The sequence below is a fragment of the Lingula anatina genome, chromosome 3 (assembly GCF_051362555.1).
Source record: "Lingula anatina isolate TDL-2025a chromosome 3, LinAna3.0, whole genome shotgun sequence".
Classification (NCBI taxonomy): Eukaryota; Metazoa; Brachiopoda; class Lingulata; order Lingulida; family Lingulidae; genus Lingula; species Lingula anatina.
In genome coordinates this window covers 5,918,777-5,941,510 of record NC_141769.1, presented here as the reverse complement: position 1 = coordinate 5,941,510, position 22,734 = coordinate 5,918,777, and the positions used below count along the sequence as shown (strand labels likewise).

The following is a 22,734-nucleotide window of genomic DNA, read 5'->3' as shown; positions in this document are numbered from 1 at the left end:
CCCGCACACCGGGCTGCTTGGCATACACAACATACCCGTGTGTTCAAAGGTTATTCATCTCTTAACTTCTAAGTGACACGCCCGTTATTGTCCTCGGCACTGATATTCGGGACAGTGCGACCCTGACTGTACATCCAGGACATCATGGCGTGTGAGGTCTCTAGATGTTGGCGTGTTTACATGAGGAAAAAATGGTCTGATTCGATCCTGGTTTGATTGCAATTTCGGACGAAATTCATGCTGAAAATCGATTGATTGATTGAGTGATTGATCGGTTCATTCATTCATTCATTCATTCATTCATTCAATCAATCACTAATTCATTCCTTCCTTCATCAATATCGTCGTTTTTCTTTCAATCATTCACCTGATTATCTATTGTTTTATTTACGGCCGAACTTGCTCGCCTAGCAATGGGACAGTGTAGTTGTGGGTCACCTTCCATAGGATACCTAGTCCAATAATTCATAATCCATATTCTTTTAAATTTTTCCCTTCATGTCTAAATGCAATCATTAAGTTATAGGTTAGAGGCCACTTAGATCTACCATGGTAGCCTTATCAAAAGAAAAAAAAACTTAATTAATTTCTGGATAGAATGTTCGAATCAAAAAAAGTATGACAGGTATGACATATGTAAATGTGAATGAGAATACGCTGCAATGGTTCTGATCGTTGTATTGTGTGAACGCACTTATTGGAAGAGAGATGCTGACATATTTAGGATGATGAATGAGGAGTGTGCGCTGATATGGCCCTCCCTGACACCTGAACGAAATTGACCGGAGCACAGGTACACTGTGAGCAGTCAGGAATGCCGCGGAAGTCACCCTGGGTGTCGGCGGTCCCTGGTAACTTTCCAGTGTCGGTACAGACATGCTGGCAGCTATGTGAGTTTTCAGTGACCTCTGAAACGCAGGGTGAGCGGAAGTACAAAGCGGGTGCAAGAGGTTTGCAGTTACTGTTGACTTGAGTTTGCACACGCGGCGCTCCTGGAAAATGGGAGTTTAAAAATAAACTCTTCCTTTCCATGCGTTATCTAAATGCAAAAATTAGCGCATTCTTCGTGGTGTACAACACAAACTGGGGAACACGCACGCACACGCACAAGCTCGAATATGCGGCATTGACACACAAATGATAACGCGTATGCTCATACAAGCACGCACGCGCACAAATAAAAATACGCACCAGTACAAGCGCACCAGCATTTATAGTTCTCTCTCTCTCTCTCTCTCATTTTCCTCATTCCGGACTACCCGCTGCTACGTGCATTGCTCAGGTACGTGGACCGAATACCGGAGCAAAGTGCACCGAGTGCGGTACGTCTCACTCCTTGCGGTGCTTAGAGCGTCATAACGATGCAATAAGAGGCGCCTTCCCAGCTTTTAATGGCTTTCATTCTTCATGGATGTTTAACCTATAGCAGCCTTTGCAGGCATCAGTCATATTCATAAAACACGTCAAGTGTAGATTTTGACGGGTTCTCCTCGCTTATACACACATATATACATAACGTAGACTCCAACGCCTATGCGATATAAAAACAACAACAACAACAACAACAACAACAACAGTAATAACCAGGTACCAATGTACCTATATTGCATCACAGATTGTTGAGATGAACATCAGTACAGAATGAAAAAGGAGAATGATTAAAATATTGCAGGATGAAGTTCCTTAATAAAGCCTATATTAATATAGGTTAGAAAACCCCACAAAAGAAAGTTAAATCGACTGAAACTGCAACATTTTGCACGTAAAGAAAACAGAATTAGGCTTAGTTTTAAAGACACGGCGGTCAAGCTTCTTCATTGCACATTTTCACATATGTCCTCATGTGTGTGTGCATATATGGGCATATCAGCATGAAAGATTGTTTGGAAATGATGGAAAAATCTGCACATCGAATCAGACGCCCAGGGTTGAATCGGAGGTATAAAAAAATAAGCTGTTTAAAGCAATATCATGGACATCTCAAGGCGTTAAATATCTCATTCGTATCACGCACGGAGAAATAATCACTGCAAAATAGCCACGACGCGAGATGTGATAAAACGCAATATTTCTGGATTATGTCCAAATATGACGCATTCCATAAGAAGCTTGGAATAAATCTTTTGGGGTCAAAAACCTCGGTAGACGAGAAGGCCAAAAAATTCAATAGACACTTAAGGAGCGAGGATTCGTTATGAGTCATACAGAGTTATTATATATATATTTGAGACTAAAACCATGAAATAAATAATTTGTCTCGTTTATCTACCGCTTCAGATCGTTTTGAAGCATCACCAGAAAGAACCTCTCTAAGTCTGTCTTTTCTATTTTTCCACGCGCACTATGACAGTCAGTACGCTGTCACTTCGCAGTATTTTCAAATTATTTACCTATATACCAAACGCGTGGCTTGTAACTATTTGCCATAAACACAGAAAGAACGCGTTATTCTGTCTGTGACTGAATATTTACATGTGCGAGACATACAGTCGGGGTTCCCTGTGTATGGAAACGATTCTCGAGGAATTTCCTGTTATGTGAAGGGGCGAGGCGATGGTAGCACCGCTAAGTGGGTCGGTTCTTATATTTATTGTTTTTTTACAAGAACGTATGCGGAACGTACTTAACGTTCAGCATTCCTCACGCATGGCTCTTGTGCAGACTTTTTTACTTGTTTACTTGATGAAATTGTTAGATGCATTGGCTACTGCACCATGGAAATTTACTGTACCTCCCCCCCCCAAGTAAAGGCTTTATGTAAGTTTCCACTTGAGATTTCCTTAACACCTGTAATAACAAGAATTCATTTGTTAAGAAAATGCTATTTTTTCTACTCTTTTGTATTTCCTTATATGTAGAATTAGGTTAAAATCATTTTATAAGCACGATCCGTGGTTATCCGTCCATGAAACTTTACCCACCCCCACCCCAAGCCAAAAGTTCGTGCCAACATGCAAATAGCTATAGACACCTAGCGCTTTTTTTTACTTGAAGTCATATCATTGTCATTTTGTTATAGTTTCGTGTGACGCTCTAATCGGCAGTCTTCTCAGACGAGATTTTTCTGCAAACTCACGACAATTGACAGGTATTTTAAAATAATGACAGCAGTCCGCATGCATTTCTGCGTGATCTTTCCTGTCTTAACAGCCGAATCATGAATCAGCTCTTGATGACATTCGCAAGCAGTTTCAGTAATTTTATCACAACACTGTGTCTGAGAACAGTTTTTGAGGTGCACTGGTTTATCTAAGAATTTTTGCTGAAGTTGAGGTGGAAGGGGGGCACACAAGGATACTGCTATTACCGAGTGAAGAGAAACAAATGTAAGATAGAAAGCAAGGACTAATCTTCATTCTACTGTAATATGATGGGCACAAAGGATCACAAATTGCTTTATTTTGTCTCCTTTCTTTCGCTGTACCGTTTTACTGGTTTTATCAAGAGGGAGAATGGGGAGAGATGGACGCCTCCACACCCAAAGGCGCCGGGGGGGGGGGGGGGGAGGGGGGGGGGAGGGAAGGGCACGTGGCCCACCTCGGACTTGTACACTTTATTACCTGGGCAGTTTTAGGGTTTGTCTTCGACTCAAATCGTGTGTTCTTTTTTCATAACTTGCATCAAAGTTTAATATCACGTTGACAGTTGCATCCTTTTCTTTCAAAAATGAAATAACTGATCTCCGTCAGGATATTGCATATCTAAGAAGAAAATCCGATGTTACACCGTCTCGTGTAACATCGTTAGTTATACACGTGTATTTCTCAGTTTTCTCCAATTCCTCTCCCTTTTTCATAACTCTATTACCGCTGTAATAACACCACGCCCCTTAATTCCTGCTGCAATATTCAAGACATTGTAGATTGCGGTTCGAATTCCTGCATAATGACCTTGCCTTTTAATGTTTTCACATTGCCTTATTTTGAGAAATAATCTTAGAATCCCTTGTGAAGACCAGACAAAGTGTCCACAGATAAATCACAATAAAATAATGGATCGGCAAGCAGATAATTTGACCTTGAAGTCCAGCTGACCATCTGGTGTCCTTTTTTATGTAAACTATGACTCATCTTCATATTTCATATGATTTCTTTGGTAAATGATTTCTTTGTGGTTATTTTAGTGTAAATCTCCCATTAGCTACCCACAAAATAGGAGTTCTAATCCCATGTATTGTAACTAGCACAGGGTGCTGTCACGTGCAAACAAACATATCCACGACCGTATATCATCCGTAATAGACATACTCTGATATAGCATCCAATTGAAGATCGTATTATTTGGGATACAGAAGGGTTTGGGGTGATAATGGTACAAATGGACTCTAAATAGATATGGTTTAGGCCTACTCCCTTGGCTACAACACTAATATTTTCAAACATTATGGTAATGTATTATATATCCTGGGACCACGTATATCTGGGTCTTATTGTCGGTCTCTTGGTACCCTGAGCACCACCCCCCACCACCCCCACCCCCACCACCCACCCCCGTCGTGTCCCCAAATAGCTAATAACGGGACTGCCAGCATTTGGTCTTGGTAATGAAACATACTTTGCACATTTTAATAAAATATCCCATTGCTATATACCTCTCTTATTTTCTTTAATTGACTCAAAATGCAATACTCGGTTACAAAAAAGATACCGGTATGCCGGTATTCATTCTTTTATCAAACATTTTCTTTTCTTGCATTTCTGTTTATATGGGAAACTCAGTGTTCCTTAGCTGTACTGCTCGTAGCAACCTGCTTGTACATAAATTCGGGCCTGCATCAGATATTAAAGCTACAGATATTAGAAATAATTATAGTTTTACTTAACCGGTTGGTTTTGTGCGACGTTGTGAAAGATCGTGGGACCGTGCAATTCTCGTTAAATAGGGGGTCGGCCATTATTAGTCTACAGCGCAGGATGTGGCTTTGAGGTTTTGGCCGCAGATATGCCGATGCAAACTACCAAGTCACGTCTACATGTTGAACCACACAGGGGCGGATCCAGGATTATTTGAAGGGGGGTGGGGGGTCCGCGGATGCGAAACAGACACCCCCCTGTGCGTGGTGTTCGGGGCCCGCTTAAGGGCCCGAAAATTTTTTTTATATTTTAGAGAGCGAACGGTAGCATTTTGTACCGTTTAGAACTATGATTCAGCTAGTGACACCCCCCCTCCCCCTAAATCCACCACTGACTATATACAGACCGTGGTAAGACGACAGCGACGCAGACGCGCGTGAAAACGCGAAGAACTACAGACCTCGATCTGCTCTTACGCTCAATCAAGAATGAAACGATAAGATATCACATAGGTTCTGAATATTTTGGAACTTCCTCTTGTATATCTTGTCACGTCATTTATTTGCGTTTTTTTAATGTCAGAGCTTTTTAACATAGAAAAATAAACAGTAGTGAGTGTTTAAAGTTTTTTTGCACGAAGTGTTATGTAAACAGAATCCGGTACAGCTTGAATAATAATAATAATAATAATAATGATAATAACATGATATCAATATCTGGTTTTACGTACGGCGATCCGCTGAAAGCGAGTGTAAACCCTGTTTGGGATTTTTAATAATCAGACCTTGATCCTGCTGATATGAAAAGAAGTTGTCAACTTGATATTTCCTACATCGTGGTAAACCAAACAATGGAAGGAAGTGTTTCAATAAAAAGAGACCTGAAAGTGAAACAGTGATAACATTGTCCCTTATAGCGTATAGTTAAAACCACTTCCTGCACGATTAACTAGCGGAAAAGAATTTTCTTTTCTCTATCTGGCGCTGTGTTGCATATCATAACACAAGAAGCAGCTATATTTCTTCCTCCTAAATGCACTGACTGTTTCGATTTTGCATGCAGAGAGAAACCTTAAAATGTAGCGGAAGTCAGCAACTTTTGTAGTTCATCAATAGCGTTTATAGCTCCTTCTTCAATTATTGTCTGTGTGCGTCTGTTTTTGTTTGTTACAACGGAAAATATTTGAAAAACTTGTTCCTGTTCTCTCTTTAATAAGGGACCTCGTTCCAATTTCCTAGCATGTTTCTATATTCATCTATTCATTTGTTCACAGACAGCTTAAATTTTAGACAGATACCACAGAAGAGCCGGGGAAGCTCTACAACTTGTTAATAAATTTCTGTTTTCCCTTTTCTTATGTTTTCCCTAATAAAGGATATTTCGTAACATTTTGCATGCAAGTTCTTGGAACTGCATGTACCTTTAATTCGGGGAAAATGTCACTGTGCCTTGACATAAGTTATTATAGGCTTACTGATTAATATCTTAAATACAATAAGAGGGGCTACTGTCACAGTAATATTGTTAAATATGACCTTGGACAAATTATACGAATATTATTTGTTCAAGATGTGACTAAGGTGCTATTTCTAATCAAGCCATATGACGGTTGAATTTTGTACATTTCATCTTAGCAAGTCGTTTGATTAGGCCAATATAATTTCTTGTAATATATCCTTGGAAGCCCTTTTTTTAGTTACCCTGCGGTCTATAGTTGAGGAAACTCGCTTGCCCAATTACAGCTAAGTTACAATAAAACAAGAAATCATTTTAGTTCCTTCATTCCTTTATTATAGAGTAACGCGTACCTCATAGAGTCAGCTCTTCGATCTGCTGAAGAAGTGCGTTTTGAGTCAACTCAAACCGTTTCAGCTTTAGTCTGGACTAAAAGAACCGTTGCATCTTTATCCAGGATCATGGTAATTGACGATATTTTACGTAAACGAGCAACCAAATCGATTCAAAACTTTGTAACATATTTGTTATTTAGACATTTTTTACAATCCACCAGGGTCGCGGGGAGAATGTTTCCACTTGATATTGACAGATATTTCTCTGGTTATTCTGTGCATATTAAAGTGGTATGGAAATTTTAGCTCAAAAGTGACGTCATCCCCCCAGCTGGCACCTGGCATGTTAGAAGACATTCCCTGTGAGGTGAACTTTTATTTCCAAGCAAATATTTTTATGGATAATTTAATCATTCCAATACAAGAAGCAGAACTTGAACTGATCTTAACTAATGATTCATCTTCCCGTCTCGTGGGGGCCCGGCCTATCATTTCACCTCAAATGACCCACTTATCCTCAATGTGATAGCTCAGTGTGAGCACGGATCAAGTTTGGCTAACCTTTCATTTGAGAGTCTGAAAAAGTATACCTCTACACTGTAAAGCAGCTACTTTTTTTAAATCCGGAATGTGTGCGCATTTTTGCCTTGGACGAATAAAACGCACGAGTATTTGATTATTTTTTTCTCTGCCAAAACTTGTGCGAATATAACGAATTTTCCTCCGTCCAAGGTTAAACACAATTCATGTTAGCTGATCGCTTGTTAACCTATTGTCACACTATCGTGCGATGCTGTGGCATTATCACAGATTGAAGAATGCGATGACTATGCAGTTTGTCCTAAAGATTCATACATGTTTTATACAAGTAAGCAGTTCATCAATAATAAATAGGTCGGTGAGGATCGAATATAATCAATTTACATTCAAACAGTCCAAATAACTTCAACTCCGTATATAATATCCTTATAAAAGACAATCACTTAACAATTCAGCGATAAATTGACATTATTTTTATTGGCTTCGGTGGGATCTGACTTTTATTTAAGCCATATGCCACAAAATAATTTAATCAGCTAATTACAATATAACAACAGATTGACTTATAATGTGTAATTCACTTGCCGCCCAGAAGCCTTACAACGAACGTATTTAACCCTTGCTTGCAGCAGTCAAAAGTTCATGAATGTTGGTATGGCGGTCATAGTAAGGACAATCCAGGCCACGGAAATAGCCATTCATAGAATGTTGAACTTTTCCATTACCAGCTGCGATATATCAACGTCCGAGAAATGTCAATAAAGTACCCGCCAGTCCTGCTTAGGGGAGGTCACACAAGGTAACAGGTCCTGTTGGAGTACATCCAAAAAGTATCTTTTATCTCCGATACCCGTGTGTTACAGTGATCCAAGTGATGTAGGCACTCTCTGGCATGGTCTAGAATCAACCGTGGGCCCATGATAATGTGATCGTGTGTGTGTGTGATGGGTCCAAAATTCAACTCAACCGGGAAGACCACTGGAAGGCATGCATCTGACACATAGAAACAATCAACATGATAAAAGAGACCCCAACTGGATGAACTATTGATCGAGGCGTGTAACTTTAAGTTGAGGGAACTAGGAAATTGAGTTGCCATAATTAATGAAATAAGTACGCATGCTCTTACACAGGATGCCATCTGCACCGTAGGATATAATTTGCGCTCTCCGGAAAGCATGAATGAATATGTGAGAAACGGGACAAATTAAAACTTATTCAAATCGACATACTTGTTTGATTTGGACTAATTTATGTAGCAAGGGGCCCACGGTCTTCACATTTTATGTATAAATAGTGCTTTAGAATTTAAGATGACATACACGCAATAGAAGTTTTAAAAGTGTATGATTTTAGTGCAATATATGAAAGTGATGTAACGTATTTTATTTTGTTTTGTAAAACCAAACATAACCAACGTATTTTAATACAGAACTGTTTTTTAAGTCTGCAATGTACAGAGCCTGTAACTTGTAAATGCACCAAATACCGCACAGAAGATTCTTATTTTAATATTTTGAAATCGTTAATTCTTCAGAAGAAAAAAGCAAGATTTCCACTTATGAATACAATATGTTAATAAACTAAGACAAAACCGAAAAAACTTTTTGCAGACAGACAAGAACGGGAAATCAAACAGACAGACAATTGACCTGGCGATGACACCGCTTTTCATTCCACGAGGAAAAAAAGCCATAGGTGGCCCCGGCTTCACTAACATAACTGCACAGTATCCATTCCGCGTCCTCCCAAAGCCAACAATACCGGCACATCAATACTTGAACTTGGCTGATCCCCTCCTATCCCGTCTGGGGTAAAACTGGGTCACAGTCTTGTTGATTTCTTGTATTGCTGTCTGGGTGAAATTTGGGACAACCGCTACAGCCCAGTGTTAATCACTGGATCAACATAAAAGAACTCAAATTCAAAAGAGGGTCTTAACATAAACACAGAAAATTTAGTCAATTTTACAATGGATTTTGATCGAGTTTTCGATACCTTTCCATTATTTCAATTATATTCTAATGTAAACTTAGCCTCTTCACATCGTCCCGAACACTTTTCAGATCAAATCTGCATTCCATTTAGTACCCAGGAACCTCGTGACTATCTTTCGCAATCTTTGGTCCTGTGCTATTTTTATCACTGAAATCATATATTGCTAATCATGTATATTTGTTTTATTTTGATATAAAATCTCTCCCGTTACTTTAGAGTGCATTGGCTTGGTTCAAATTGTATTGGCTGTCATAGATATTATGGTTTTCGGGAAGTTGATTATTTCAAGTTAATCAAAATTGACTATAGGTAGGCAGTGTATTGAACTCATTCTGTATGTCAAGTAAGAAGCCATATATGGCCTTAGTTGTGATTGGCGTATTGCTTTTTTTTCACTTGCGACGTGAGTGCATGAGCACTATTTAATTAAGTTACACAAACTTGAATAAAAAAATGGAAAAAGAAACAATGAAATTATTTTTCACAGGTAAGTGAACGATGCTTTTGTCTTTGTGATTAAAAATAGACAAATCATATAAATACAATGTATCCATTTCCTGTATTCTTGCTTCAATTTACACTCATTGGTGAAAATATTTGTTGAAGAAATTGCAAAATTCCTTAACACGGCATAACCTGCTGTAAGTCGGACACATCACCTCTGGCAAACCATTAGAAGTCAACAATTAGCGGTCATCACTCCCCGGAAAATCGTTGACAGAACGGTGGGAATGTCGTGACAACGCGTCGTTGTTGGAAATTGAACTTTTTTCCCGATAAATTGCTTGGTATTTTATAAGTGATATATTGACTGCTGTGGCCCTCTGTGGCATGGGGCTGCGGTTTATGCGGTGAGCGGCATGCGTGATTCTAACAGTTCAATTAAAGATCGATCTGGTTTTTATATACCCTGGGCGTGTGAAAGTAGATTGAAATTAATCGATACGTATGTCAAACCCTTGAGCGAGTTCGACCATGAAACCCCCCCCCCCCACTCCAATTTACACACACACACACACACACACACACACGCGCGCGTATTATACGTATTTTGGGCGTGTTACACGCATTATCTATGCCCAACGTTTTGGGTTGTTCGTCTAATCTCAGCAACACTCAACATCAGATCTTTGCATTTTGACAATTGTTCTGGGGTCATTCTGATTCTCCAACCAGTACAACTAGATAGGAGAACATCACCATATTTATCATAATTATTTTTGTAAACTTTTAAAACATAGAAATGTAAATGTACACAAGTTTATGTCTTAAATATTACCTTAATGGAGAAGCCGGAGCTGATACGATGTGGGTGTTTGAGAACAAGGAATTCTAGATAAATCAATACATCTTCACGCTACAGAATATCGTAGAATTCGTCAGGGACATGATTCCAACGCTTTTTTACACATTTTATAAACGTTTTTGAAAAGTATTCGTAAGATGCATTTTATGAAAATAAAACAAAAAGAAAGAAAAGATTTGAAGATAATGAAAACAATCAATCGGTCACACAGTGAGAAAATGAATACTTCGCGGAATATCGTATAATTCAGTTTTTTTCACAAATGTCAATACATTGCAGAACCTTGTTTTCATTGATTTTGTGTCAGTCAGTTATAATTCTTTGTGAGCAACGTAGGTAGGAAAGCTCGTGTCGTTTTGCTTATCAGAGAAACTGAATTTCGCAATAAAATTTGGAAGTATGCCAAGTAATTTTTGATATGGAAGCGTAAATTTGTGGACTCTAGCAAAGTTTAGGTCAGGATAATTTTGGACGGATAACCGATTTAAAACATGCCAGATTAAAAAAAAAAAAAAAAAAAAAAAAAAAAAAAAAAAAAAAACTTATTGCAGCTTGAGCAATCCGGTCTTCTTATGACGCACTTTACGTCGTTTTAATTTCGGGCCAACACCAGGTGGTTTAGCATTAACGATTTTGCAGGTGCTTTGTGCTACAAGGATATGTACGAATATGAATGTTATTTTATTATTGTGACAAGGGTAGGTCTATCCCCCAGCCCCACAAACCTACATGTATTTGTCACCATACATCATATTTCCTAAGGACAACAGTATATACATGTAATGTAACGATGTGGTGCCTAAAGCTATTTAGTTACTAGAACAGTGAGAGTCCAACTAATGGCAGTCTTTTAAGAAAAAATTGCCACCACACAAATTATATGAAACCAAAGCAGGAATAAAAAAAAATGCATTTCATTTTGTTGCACACGAAACAAACGCCGGCTACACCTACAAGACTACACTCACGTTCACGGAAAGAAACCATTGTATATTACATTAGTGAGCTCTCAATAACCGATTTAGTAATTTCTTCATCAAATATTCATTATAACTTTTTTTGAACGTTCATTTCATTATCTATTTGTTATTCCTGAAACTTGCCTTCCTACTTTACTCGCTTTATATCTGTTTGGTTCCTGTGAACCAGATTATGTAAAGACGAAGAGGGGGCATACGTATCCAAAATTTTACACGTGCGTCATATGAATAATTTAAGTTTCCGCCATTACAAAATGCACCCTAATGGGCTCTCCGCACTCAAATTAATATTCTTGATTTCAATTTTTAAAACGGTTGTTTCCACGTCATCAATCTACGCTGAATAACTGTTGAAAATTTCTTCATTAGAGGATGTCTTAATGACAAACGCAAGCACACACAATATTTTTCTCAACTAACACCACATCTATAATGGTAATTGTCGCTATGGACATATTACCTGAATTATGAATTGATTATCAATAGTCCGTGATGGCATAGCGTTGCCGTAGCAACCAGTGTAAACAATGAGGCAACTGTTTGGAGACAACGGATGAAAACCAATCCATAATACAATTTTAAGCGTACTGAAGGTCGTAGAGCGGTAATAAATATGAAGTAATGATAATAATAATTCCTTTATAGAAAATGGGGAACTTTCAAATTCCCTATCTATCTCTATTCTTTTTCATGTTTTCCTGGCATGATAAACAAAGGGCCGATTGGGCACTATTTTATTTGTCAAGAGCCAGAGCACACTTCTTTAATTTCCCTCACCTTAAACGACATCTCGTTTCATTCAAATGCAATTTTAAGCATATACATACATACATGTACACCGCACTCGCTACGCGGAGAATAAAACTTGCATTAAACACGCACAATGACAGCCTTTGCGATTTTCGACCACCATTTTGAAGTAATTCGCTTTTCCTCGAAGTTTGAAGCATTCGATCTACGCAGCAAGCGGAATGATAGCTCTTCCGTTAATGGTTGCTAAGCACACTAAGTGACCATCACTAACTGATAAGATTATTGATCGGTGAGCTGTGTCCATTTTCCTAGAAATCCTGTGAAATCGTGATTTCCTGCATTAGCATCAGATATTCGTAGGAAGCTTTCATTGCAGTGCGGAATTAATTGAAAGTATTGGACCTGACAGATCATCTTGATTCTTTGTTAATTTCGGTGCAGAAATTCTAAAGGGCGAATATTGTATTTCAGGGAAAATGGAGAGCGTCCGGAATTCACCCCCACCTCAGTCATAGAAGGAAGAAAGAGAGAAATTTATCAATTGAGAAATCGGTTGATTATTGATTTCTACAGTGGATATTAAAAAAACATAATAGAATTTAAAATATAAAAGAAAACTGTCCTGCTTAAAAATTTTAAGATAAATAGAAACCAGTACAAAACCCCAGCAGATTATCTGCAAAAAAGGGATCGTGCATTGTAACTGGTACACTCGAAAACACCGTAACAAATCTGATAACTATTGTTTTATTGCGTAGGTTTAAGGATGCACGGTGTGTGTTTGCATCCCGGAAATTTTTGTTTGCCTACTGACTGCTTATATTAGGAAAAAATGGTGTGAAACCTTCGCTGTTATATAAAACAGGAACCAGCGTGGGATGGGATGTATTTGACATTTTAAACTGTTTTTGTGAAAATACCGCCTATTGTATCATTATCCAAAGTTGTGTCAATTAATACGTGATGGGAGAGTTGGTAAGCCATGGAAAGTGTAACCCTACTCCTCGCACGCACGCACACACACACACACACACACACACACACACACACACACACACACTGTCTCACACACACAGAGAGAGAGAGAGAGAGAGAGAGAGAGATTCTAATCGATCTATAAACACGCCATGTCCCCTACATCCTGTAGCACCTGTTAATTACTATCCAGGACCTTTACTTGTGTCCTCAGCAGTATGTTAGAGCTATTCTTTACACTGGGACAGTGAAGGGACATTCAGTGGTGTGCAAACATCATTATCGATCAACCAGACCGAAACCGTCAGCCGAAACTATTGTCGAGCACAGAGGGCACTTTTGCTTGTGCTCACTTGTATGACTTCCTCTGTGTGTAGGCGTGGTTTGGCCTTAACATGCGTCCTTGTTATATACAGTACATAAAGTGCAAGTGAGAGTGCGTGTGCACAGGAGGAAATTTCTTCACATTTATCCCAGTGGACGAAAGAATGTTAGTCTTACAATAGAAATATATCATGGTCTAACAATAAATATTATAGAAAACTGGGAAGAGATGGGAGTATCTATGTGTGTGTGGCAATATTTGTAAGTTAATGCCAATAGGAGCGGTTTTCGTAGTAAATGGTCTTGTTTACTTCATTAAATATACCATTGACTCTCATTATGAGGTAAACAAACTGCAAGTATGTAATTAACACAGGGATATTTCAAACGACTCAACCTCTGCACTGACGTCAAAATGATTTCTGTCACCACAACAAAAATGACATTATCTGTTTAACTCAACCGCCTTGAAAAGCCACCAGTGCTTAATTACGGAGCATGTACCGAGGATTGGGTAAATGAAGCCTATTTCAAAGTCATTAATACATACAGTACGGAAAACTAGACTGATCTCTCAATTTGAACAGACACCCGCGCGCAACACCCACATTGCACTTTGTATCGGACACAGGATAATAATGCTCTCGTGCCTACGCCAGCTAGATTTCGAATCGTATGCAGGTAAATAACACACGGCGTCGTGTACAGCATGAATGGTAGGCAGCCCACGCATGTGGGAACATTTCAAGAAAGATCAGTGCAATCGCATCTCCGTAATTAACTCTTCATTATCCATATGCGTGGCTGAAGCATGCGTTTATTGATCCCCTTCCCTGCAATATCAGGACGTCTAACGTACCCAATACAGAAACACAGGTCATTCACCGCTCTGTGTGTGGATATCGCGCATGTTTGCCAATAAATTATGAAATGATGAAAGGGGAGAGGAAATGAAAAATTAACGGAGTGTTGGATAAGCCTCTTTATTTATTTGATATAAACTGTTATTTTCCTATCCCCCTGTCCTCTCTCTCTCTCTCTCTCTCTCTCTCTCTCTCTCTCTCTCACACACACACACAGAGAGAGAGAGAGAGAGAGAGAGAGAAAGAGAGAGAGAGAGAGAGAGAGAAATAGGTTTAAAGAGAGAGGTTTGCGCTGAGAGATAAGCACCCATCCACACAACTAAAATTGCACACGCCTAGGCTTCCCTTAAAAATAGCCTTATGACGACCACGCTACGGTGAGTGCTCCAAGTAAAGACAAGGTGGGGCTTGTATAAGCTCCATATCACAACAATAGCACACCGCATCTCTAAGGGCTACTCCAACAACAACACCATAACATAAAACCATACAGGCTGCAGTAACGTGGGTAAATCGTCTAGGCGTCCTGACCGTTGCTATGACGACTAATCCCAGCAGCGGCTGAGACGATCGACCCAGCCTTTTAAATTACCTGTGGGCTCAGGTGAGCTGTGGAATGTCTCCGGAATTTGACCCCGGAAGCATGCCTCGATCAGCGCATTAGCCACCGTTTAACGCTGGAGCACAGTTCAAGAGGCAGACTGATATGCTTGCGAAAATACAAACGCCTCCCCCTCTCCCCACCCCTTCAACTGTGGCCTGGCATCTAAATAAATGATGCAGCCTTATAAATCATGGGTCAATATAAGTTAAATGTCATTTGTCATCATTTGTTATCAGGGCTTCTGTAAAATGAATTGCTCTAGACTCTGGTAATGAATCTTGATGCTCTATAAAAGCAACCTATATTTTATATAACCTAATACATTGATAATAACAAAAAATGACTGTTGCATGACAAAAAGGGCATTTCTGAGCCGTCATTTTCCACATTTTAACACGAGGAGTGCCAGCCACATCTTTAAATACGAATTTAAAAGAGAGCATGAGATTTCACGAAAAGAAAAATCATATACGCGGTAAGGGGTGGTGTGTTGGTTTATTTTCTCATCAGAAAGTCAAGACGCAATAGCTAGTTAGAGACAGTAGAGACGCTGCTGAATCCACCACATTTTCTGTTTTTCTGCAAAATGAATGACAAGATTTCATACTTCATCAAAGAAAAATGAACTAGAACTAGAGGAATCCTTTACCTGCCGAAATAGTTATAACAATAGCGTGCATTTACTTAATGTAAATATGACTGTGAATACCACAAAATGCTCAATGTTTGACGAATATACTAAACAAAAAGTATTGACCGTGGAAAACAATAAAAAAAAACAACGCCAGGCAACTAGACAATAGATCAAGAAAGAGAGCAGACAACAAAGACATGGTATCCAAAACACGCCCCGTTTCAAATAAAATCCCCCGTGTCCTGATATGACCCCAGTCCCCCTACCTGCCCAAGGTACATCATCCCTCCAGTTGAATGTACTCATGACCTGGCAATGCTATCACGATAAGATTCGGGACGATTGTTTAAATACAAGCCTGCACTGGTAAAATTAGATTCTTTAAGGTGAAGAACCCGTCTTTCATTCAACTGCTTTATGTCCATTTTTAGTGTGATGGAAGGTGAAACAATAGCGAGGGACAAATCGTCACAATTTTAGACTAAGACAAGCTGTCTTTATTTATAGGTATAAACAATAATGAAAAAGACTTGATTACTCTGAGGAAAATACAGTTGCCTGAGGGAAGAACATTATGAAAAAAAGTTAAATGTGGGCAGGGATTTTTTTAATGGTGGTGTTTAATTGAGCTGTGGATGGGAGCTTTACTGCATACAATACACACACGTTAACACACACGTTTGTTACAAAAAAGCTTACGAGAGCACATCGCCGATATGATTAAAAAAACGATATATGCCTCTTATCCAAATGGAATAGCCTATAATATAGGTACCAGTTTCCAAAATAGCGTGCAGTTATACAGCAATTCAATATATGAAAAATCGCGATTCAGTACCTCTTCTTTGTGACGTCCAGTTTAGCCTACACGATCAATGGCGCGGTTCAAAGCTCGTTAATTATCTCTTCTGGTCCATAATCACAATTTGCAATTATTTGCTAGAAAATGAAATTGAGATATTGCAGAAAGTCTCTCGGCTACACCCACGCGGTTGATTATACTCTGTACATTCTCGTCTCTGAAGAGGTGAAAAGCCAGCTCTCGGGAGGCTTACGGCGAGATATGAATGTAAACAGTAACACTCGCCCCCTTTACTTTGACGTCGGGTTTATGTACAAAAAACAAATTACAAACAGACCCAGAGTAACATTTGCGTCATCATTTTCCAGACAGATAGCAAAACAAACGGATAAACAAAAACAATCATGATACCATGGGAAACTGTGTATTGATACTGCACAGGATAATTAAATGTCGGGCACCGTATTTTTTATCGTAATTCTTGCATCTGTCTATTCATCTATTCCTTGGAACTTTGAACCACCATACATGTATGATGGGTCCAAGATGTAAGCATAGAGATGTAGGCCTATCTACATCTTTGTTTTGCGCACATTCAGTGTCAAGGGAACGCTGAAAACAAGTTGCTGAAGGCTCTACATGTGCGTCGAAATCAATTGAGGTTGTCGCAGAGGTATATTTGTATTTTGAGCGATAAGTACTGGAGAATGCTTCCTGAATTCACCATACTAAATTTTTAGTAGGGAAACAGCTGAAAACGGATCACACGAAAACTAAAGGACGTCATTCACATTATTTGAGAGAGAGAGAGAGAGAGAGAGATGAAGTCAGTTCAGGGAACGGGACAAGAAAGCAACCTCAAAGCATGCCTATAATCAACATGGGTGGAGCTAAATTACATTTTATCCTCATTAAAAAAAAGACATCACCGCTCTTCCGTATAGTAAAAACGGCTCATAGTAATATTGAGATATTTGATTTTTGAACATTGATGCATTAACTTAATTTTCTCAATTGTGACACTTTTTCTTAAAAAAAAAAAAAAAAAAAAAAAAAAACACTGATGATGGATTATCGCACGGCATATCAACGTCACCCCTATACAGGTGCTAAAACGCACTTCCTTCATCGTGCAAGGTGTTTCTTCCTCTTTCTCCTTGCTAGGATTATGACTAAAGTAAACTTGGGTTTTTGCATGAGGAACACTTGCATCGTTCCAGCATAAATAATGTTTCCATAATTTATTCCAGCGTCAAATGCCAATTAATTTGCGAAGTTTGAACGGTTTATAATTAGAAGTGGGAGGTTGCGGAATGAAATGATGAGGCCGTCACGAGCATATTTATATTGTTCTTTGGATGACAGCATATGTCGATCAGATGTATCTATAATAATAATAATAATAATAATAATAATAGTTGTGCTAAATAAAGGGTATGTATTGAGAATAGAAATAGAATGGGGCCCAGTCCCCCTTTCACTCTAATGCACACTACAACTAAGATAACACGGGTAACAAAATCAAATAATTAACTTCATTAGTGAATGTTTAAATATTCAGTTATAGTATCATAACTTTTACACATAGACTATGCAGATGTGGGAAGGATAGGGCTTCCGAACGGCGGCCAAGTTATATGCCTACACTTTTCTCCACCTACTTCTATTCTATTTCTGAACTTGTTCACGAGCACTGGAGTGATGGAGGTAAATATATCAACTGATTTCCGGTGTGTTCGTTTTCGGTGCTCATCGAGTTTTTCCAATGTATCAGGTTTGGAATGAAAAGAGGCATCGCATATATGTGAGTGTGTGTGTGTGTGTGTGTGGGGGGGGGGGGGGGGGGCTTTGAAGGGCGGAAAGATGGAGAGGGAAGAAAAAAAGGGGGGGGGGAGATAATATAACAGTTAGAAAATCTAGAACTAATATTAAGCAGTTAGCAGAACACAAATTGGTAAAGTCTCTATACCACCCTTCCCAATAATCTCCATCGATCATGTAGAGGATTTTTTTGGGGGGGGGTCACATTAAGCACTGTGATCATAACTCTACCCTCTACCAGGGTGGCAGATATTATAGGGAAAATTACCAAAAGCCACAGAGATAGTAAAATGACCGTCTATTAAGCTTCTATAGACATATCTGTGAATATCTTGTGAAAAATCAATTTGTGGCCCTGGTAGGGGTACATAACCCCACCATCCCCACGCTGCACCGGTCACACTAGCCCTTCGACCTCGCTTTCTGTGGTTTGCGTGGGCCGGGATCCTTTGTTCGGTTGTTTCACGAAAGTGTGATTCAAATTTACATTCATCTGTAAGTAAAAACCGTGAATTCTTGTGGCCAAATAAAACGATATTATTGAAATTGCAAGAAGTGGTGACTAGCGCCTTTACTGAGTAACACTGGGTTCATACGGGGAATACTATTATAATTCTTCGCCATTTGAACGAATTTCTCTTCCTTAAAATTTCCGCTAGAAGTCTATATTTTTCATCGCCCTATATGACCATGGCATGCGGAGCCGTGTTAACTTAATATGGACAGTTTACCTGGAGTTTTACCTGGGTTTCTATATAAGACGGGCATATCAGGCCTCGTAAAGATAATTGCCGTTTGTATTTGCATTCGCACTGAAAGAAGTGCAATATCTTAAATCTCATCTACATTTCCCAAAACGCACCTATTTAGAACATATAATGTACTCTATCATTCTGTGTGCTATATACTTAACAATGCGGTCATTCACCATCTTCATTCACAAAGGGAAGAATTATAGGCCTACTATCACGGCGCATTCAGGGAATCAGTTTCATCAATGGTCCCAGGAAGTTATAGTATTTAGTGAGCAATATTAATTGTCGAGGTGACCAGATGGTCTTTATATGACGCCCAGCCTATTACGTAAGCCGCAAGGTGCGCCGCATCAATATATAGATTGCCAGGTGAGGCAGTTGGTATAAGCGGCGTGGAATGACTCAGGTCTTTCTTGTCATTTAAAAACTTTGAAAATTGTCGCATCTCGAAATTTTTGAAGATCACAAAAACACCGTCATAACAGTTTGGAATCCGGACATAGTTGAAAAAATTCATCACAATAATCTAAAAATTCATTATATACTAAATAAATCACTGCAACAAAATATATCTATGAATTATCCAACGCATTATTCATAGCACAGAGATCAGATTTCGTAAGTTAGAAGGTGGGCATAAATTTTCACCTGCCCGATTTCGTAACTGCGGCCGTAATGGTGCCACCTTAGTTATCTTTTATTCGTCATCAAGACACGTAGTAGATCGTAGTAGATATATCACGCCACTGTTATTAGGTCAAGCTTGCACCGCCCTTGAGTCTCTGAAAGAAGACCCACCTCGTGTGCAGAAAAGGTCAGCCATGTTGAACAAGATATCGTCTGCAACAGATGAGCTCAAGTTGCACACGCTTCAAGGAAAAATAATTCTGGAAATGCATCTTTCCTTTTTCTGAGAAAAATGAACAACAAAACAAGCAGTGACTATTTTTTCTGTGGAGCAGGTTGTTTTCCACTAAAGAAAAAACATAGGATGTGGGTGTTAAATAGTTAATTTTCGTATATCATCTAATACGTGCAGTAGTTAAAATGAAAAGGGAAGTAATATTATATTACTGCTTTCGCGCTATCGATCACTGATGTGGATCTTGAGCATATATGACGCGCTAATCTATTCTACTGTTTACATCCGCCTAGTGATATCAAACAGTTCACAATGGCAACTTGCCAGGGTCGTTTCCAAGAAGTCGTCCAAGCCATTTTTCTTTGCATCAAAAAGTCAACAAGAGAAAAATTACATTTCAAATTAATACATCTCTTTTATTTCAAGAGAAACAATAACAGGGTGATCACATTGAATGTATTACGAGACGATATATGACGATTTTACATGTGCATTCTTTAGGCATGAATCCATTTCATGGACTTTGTCATGATGGAGGAACGTATGACCATGACTCATTCTCCGTCTATTGAATGCAAGGTGTGACATATTTACACATCTTGCCTACAGAAAACAACAGATTTACTCACTTCTACCACACTTAAATCGCTCGTTTTCAAGACTGTAGTTAATAAATTGCACTAAAGTCTGATTCTGAATCTCTATTCTACAAGAACAACCTAAAATACGCAGGTTCTCTCATGACAATAAAAATAATAATGACAGATGACAAAAGAGCATTTTTGGCGTATCAAATTCCACATTTTAACATAAGGAGTATCAATTAATCGTAAATCCATCTGCAATCGCACCTGTATTATTTCCAACATATGGATTTCATTGTTCACACTCACTGACCACGTTCAAACAGATCTCACTAAATGTTACTGTTAAGTCTGTATGCCCTTAATCACATCGAGTCCCTGAGGGTATAAACTTGTAACATTCAAAGTCTGAACGCATTTTTTTTCTTTTTTAAATATAATCAAGAGTTTATCTTATAGGTTTTGAAACAGTTTGCTTCATTAAACCACAGAATACTGTCAACATCACTGCAAATCGTTCAATATTCCTCCAACGGGAATTAAACATTGGCTTCGGCACCGTATTGCCACAAGGCACTTGCTGGTAAATAAAGAGTTACAGCACCTTTCCTTTACAGGTAACGCTAGTGCGTTGTGGTTTGCACCAGTCCGGCTTGGGGGGCTTGGCCTTTGGGATAGCCTGTGCCACGTACCCCACACAAAGGTAAACGACTGAATCAACTCGGGAGGTTTTCCGGTTGCTCATACTGTGAGAGCGATAACGGGACGGGCCAGGGTCTCAAAGGCTTCTTTTATGTGCTTCCCACACTGAGAAATAGTCGATTGGGTGTCTGAGCCCAGCCTAGTTTTCTCAGCTGTTTGGATCGAATTCTCCACTGAACTGTTATTGTTATGACTATTGGAAATCAATCCAGTGAAGCCCGAACTGAAAATGTTCACCAAGTTTGAGATCTGAGTCGTTTCCGTCTGCATGGGCTCTGTGTCTACTTGTGTCTCCGCATCGCAAAACTTTGAGCGTTTAACGGGGGAAATAGAGTCCACGGCGAGCTCGGTTTCACTGAGTCGACGTTTCACGCATTTTGCGCACTCGGAATCAGCATTGTTATCAACGTCCGATTTATTGTCTAAACTCGACTCTTTTGAGATCATATTTTCGTCGGAATTTTCAAAACTGTCCTTTGTTTCAGCACTCATTTCTTGTGCAGGGGGAATGTTTTCTTTGTCCTCGTGGGTCTCAGACGGGCTTATGCAACCTGCACTCTCAGAGTCACATGGCGCGGCATTTCCCGCCGGCGTGGGGTGAATTTGTACTTGTAGCGTGGTTTCAGCAGATTTGGATTTACTGACCTGTTTCTCGCTCGATGAGTGTGTCTTAGCCGTCCTGGTTTTAGAGTCTACTACCTCACGAAAATTCTGCATCATGTAAGCAGTCCTGGCTTTGTATAGCACCTTTGTTACAAGAAGGCTTTTATGCAAATTGACTCCACCACGTTGTTGTCTGCATTGTGCGATTTTTCCCAAAGAAACTGTGATCAAACGGTGTGCTTCGGTACCCATTTTATGATCCTTTGGTCGTCGTTTGACGTTCTTAGTGTCAGAGAACCCAATATGTTCCCCTGACTAGATTAATGACAATAATAAAGCTCAAGTAAGGAGAGTAACTCTAAATATGAGTACTCTACCTGCTACGTAATTCAAGAATGGCCGTTTATTGTTAAACCATGAGTAGAGTTCAAACAGCCCATGACGTCATTCTATTTTTGGTGTCCAATCAGATTCTCTCATAGATAATCACATGACAGGTGCCCGATAACTCTGGCCAATCAGCGCACAGTGACGTCAATGATTATTCAATTTCCCCTTCCGTCCTAAAATAGCCGTGACCCCGTAGCTGGCAATAACTGGTTGTTACTAAGGCTGCCACGTCATGACCGCTAGTAAATTCCTGAGCTGTTTATCGATACATTCATGCCCTGTTACTCAGACACAAAAGAAGACCGTTTACTGGGATAAAGGACGAAGTTAAAGCAAAACGTGAGGTCATATTTTTCAGCACAGAAATATATCATTGTGTGAATATGCTGGGTGAGAACGATATTAGTAGTTGAATAAAATCAGTGAGTCAAATTCTTGTGACCCCAAGCTTTACGGTGCATTTCACCCGGATATTCGCCATATAAGGATAGTATGTAAACAAAGAAATGGCGGGACTTTTCCACGTGCGCAAAGGGCTTTTTCCATATTAAGGAATTGAGTGGGGAATTTCCAGGCTACATGGTATTTTTGTTTTGAATCCTGCTCTGTTATTTTTGGATTCTTTTTAACTGACAAAATTTTGTTTATTTTAAAT

General features: G+C 39.2%; 1 protein-coding gene across 1 annotated transcript; it reads right to left on the bottom strand.

Annotated features, from left to right (window-relative positions):
- Positions 1 to 20,190: 20,190 nt before the first annotated feature.
- On the bottom strand, positions 20,191 to 22,103 carry LOC106177510 (uncharacterized). The gene has a single exon (XM_013560300.2). It carries the CDS (start codon positions 21,939 to 21,941, stop codon positions 21,126 to 21,128), a length of 816 nt encoding a protein of 271 aa, XP_013415754.1. The 5' UTR covers positions 21,942 to 22,103; the 3' UTR covers positions 20,191 to 21,125.
- Between the last annotated feature and the right edge of the window lie 631 nt (positions 22,104 to 22,734).